Source organism: Triticum dicoccoides, unplaced genomic scaffold, assembly GCF_002162155.2.
Source record: "Triticum dicoccoides isolate Atlit2015 ecotype Zavitan unplaced genomic scaffold, WEW_v2.0 scaffold36032, whole genome shotgun sequence".
Lineage (NCBI taxonomy): Eukaryota > Viridiplantae > Streptophyta > Magnoliopsida > Poales > Poaceae > Triticum > Triticum dicoccoides.
Genome location: NW_021266212.1, coordinates 35,637 through 38,106, shown reverse-complemented (window position 1 = coordinate 38,106; position 2,470 = coordinate 35,637). Strand labels below are relative to the sequence as shown.

The following is a 2,470-nucleotide window of genomic DNA, read 5'->3' as shown; positions in this document are numbered from 1 at the left end:
CTACTCAGAGTACCTCTATCCGTAGTTTTTTTTCATCAGAGACTTTTCTCCCATGTTGGCCATGACTAAAGTTGATTTATGTTACTTGGGTAACAAGTGAGTTTGTGGTGATCAAGGTGCCTTGATTTAATTGCAAAGTGGGAAAGATGCAATCAATTGTTTTTCTTCTCCATAGCAATGCATGGGCATTCAACCACTTATTTCTTTATGTAGAAAAATGCATGTATTGTGCATGTATGATACTTTAAAAAATGGATAATTAAGTTTTGGTTAAGAAGAATCTTGATAGCATCACAAACATGAGTGTTCTCCCATGATAACGCACGGACCCATGATCTAAGCATTCTCTGGTTGCAATGCACGAGCATTTTTGCTAGTCCCACAAAAACTAATAAATGGCCACCATAATATGATAACAGCATGAATCACCCCCTTTAGACCGGCCATATTGGGAGAAACTTGCACATTATAACATAGGGTTTAGCTCAGCAATTTTGCTTATGTGACATTTAGTTAACGAGGTGAGAGGTAATTTGAGTAACATAGCTGGTGACCGTAACATAGCGCTTCATCTGCACCCATCACCTGAAATGTGGACCCCGTGCGGGGTTCACACTTCAGGTGATGGGTGCATGCTTCAAATGTGCATGATGATTTTTGCATTACCATGAATCGATCGACTTGAGCATTGTAAGATCATGATGACCTTACCTGGAAGGTCTATGGACACCATTCCCTTCAACTGTGCATGATCAATTTTATGTCACCGACTTGAAGCAAACATATTTGACTTTGACACCATTCCGTTTTAACAGTGTATTTTAATACGGAGGGTTGGCAGCTAAGGTGCTGAACAAAATGCCTTTAGTATATCTAACTAGCTCAAGGTTTAACTGACATCTCAATAGCCTTGATGCGACAAAGATATCAATATAAAGTATCATTATTGAAGAAAAATCGCACATTGATGGCACGAAAACACCAACATTGAATGAGAAAAGGATTACATTTGGTGTTGTGGTAAAAAGCTTTGAGATGAACTAAAAATATTATAACTGGAAACATGAGTTGGGAACAACCAGTATCCCTCATATTATGGATGAAACTGAGATTAAGTCAAAAACTTTATTTTGATCAGAGCAACTGGTAAATCAGATCAGGCCCAAGGGACTAATTCTCCGCTGCTGCATAACACGGTCCTAAGAACACTGGTGTATACACTTCCACCGTAAGGTGGTCAACACCAGTAAGTTTGTCAAAATCCACCTTGATGATACCACTTGCAAGAGCAAACTCCCCAGTCCCACCAGTAACAGCCAACTGACCATTAACACCCAAGGCGTTTCCCATCACTTGAAGGGTGGATCCTTTGAACCTGCGCATGAAACATGGCATACAATAATATCATGTTAAATAAAGGAAACAAAAAATACTAGGAAAGGTAACCCTCCTATTGAAAATAAGTGAGCTTTTTTCCAAGCTTTAACATCATCATGTTTGACCATATTTACAGAAGAGAACATACCAACATCTGTACCACATTGAATTGGTATCATTAGTTTGATCATGAATGAATTATATAATTGTAAATATTTCGTGCCACAGGTGTCGCGTACGTTATGGGTCAACTATATCGGACTTGCAAAAGTTTAACTTAGGATAACTCTAAACTGTTCTGTCACTAAAAAAATAAGGATATAAACACTAGATAAGGATATAGTACTTATAAATACGATGATTTAAATACTTGTGATTACCTGCCATCCACAAACACTATGACGTACGTAGATATCCAGCTACCGGCGCATATGGTGCTTCCTTGTCCACGGGCGACTAGCTTCGCCCCGTTGCCCTCTCCTTCAAATACGGTCCAGTTGACAACAACGTAATGCCCAAACTTGGCCACCTCAAGAAGGGATTTCTGGGTGTCATCACCAGTGCGGCCCAACCACAGGTTGCGGAGGATAGTCTTTCTGTATGTAGTGGGTGCAGGGACAATGGAGACCTCGACATTAGGAGGAACGGCCGCCATGATCGAGTTCTGTGGATGTGCAAGGAATGTGCTACTCAAGCTAGTTGGGTACTATTAGCTCTAGGTGGTTGTACTTAGGAAAGAAAGAAAGGAGATGTACTTATAGCTGGGAAAACGCCTCATTGCTGACTGCACCATGTGCACGCACGAGATTCCAAACTTAGTATACAGCCTTAATTTCGTAAGTATGCTGAGTTTTCCAGACTTATTAGATCCCAGGCGACCCGATCTAGATCTGGTAATCTCTCCCAACTAGAGGGCATCTCTTAACAAATCCGGATCACCGATGCTCCCTGCAATTTGATTTTTTTCTTGAAAATACCACCACCAGCACCACGGATGCCAAGCGCACTGTACCTCATAGATGAAAAATGTACTTTCTTTTTTTTTCTATCGTGTTTAACAGTTCATAAATTCGGATGAAAATAATGGGGTATG

General features: G+C 40.4%; 2 protein-coding genes across 3 annotated transcripts in view; both read right to left on the bottom strand.

Annotated features, from left to right (window-relative positions):
- Positions 1–2,095, bottom strand: part of LOC119346002 (dirigent protein 6-like) — a 23,689-nt gene extending 21,594 nt beyond the window's left edge. For both annotated transcript variants that reach the window (XM_037615771.1, XM_037615770.1), the window contains exon 1: positions 2,061–2,095. The gene's annotated coding sequence lies outside the window, so the exon portion shown is untranslated. The remainder of the gene's footprint in view (positions 1–2,060) is intronic.
- LOC119346004 (dirigent protein 6-like) lies at positions 926–2,086 on the bottom strand. The gene is made up of 2 exons (XM_037615772.1): positions 1,758–2,086; positions 926–1,375 (listed from the first exon to the last, which is right to left on the bottom strand). The coding sequence occupies exons 1-2, from the start codon at positions 2,030–2,032 to the stop codon at positions 1,171–1,173; spliced, it is 480 nt and encodes a 159-aa protein (XP_037471669.1). The 5' UTR covers positions 2,033–2,086; the 3' UTR covers positions 926–1,170.
- Positions 2,096–2,470: the final 375 nt, after the last annotated feature.

Excerpts from the sequence above, each read along its gene's own strand:
- LOC119346004 (XM_037615772.1), bottom strand. The coding sequence starts at position 2,032 with ATGGCGGCCGTTCCTCCTAATGTCGAGGTCTCCATTGTCCCTGCACCC. Across the intron at positions 1,376-1,757 it reads ATAGTGTTTGTGGATGGCAG|GTTCAAAGGATCCACCCTTC; the intron begins GTAATCACAAGT and ends TTTCATGCGCAG.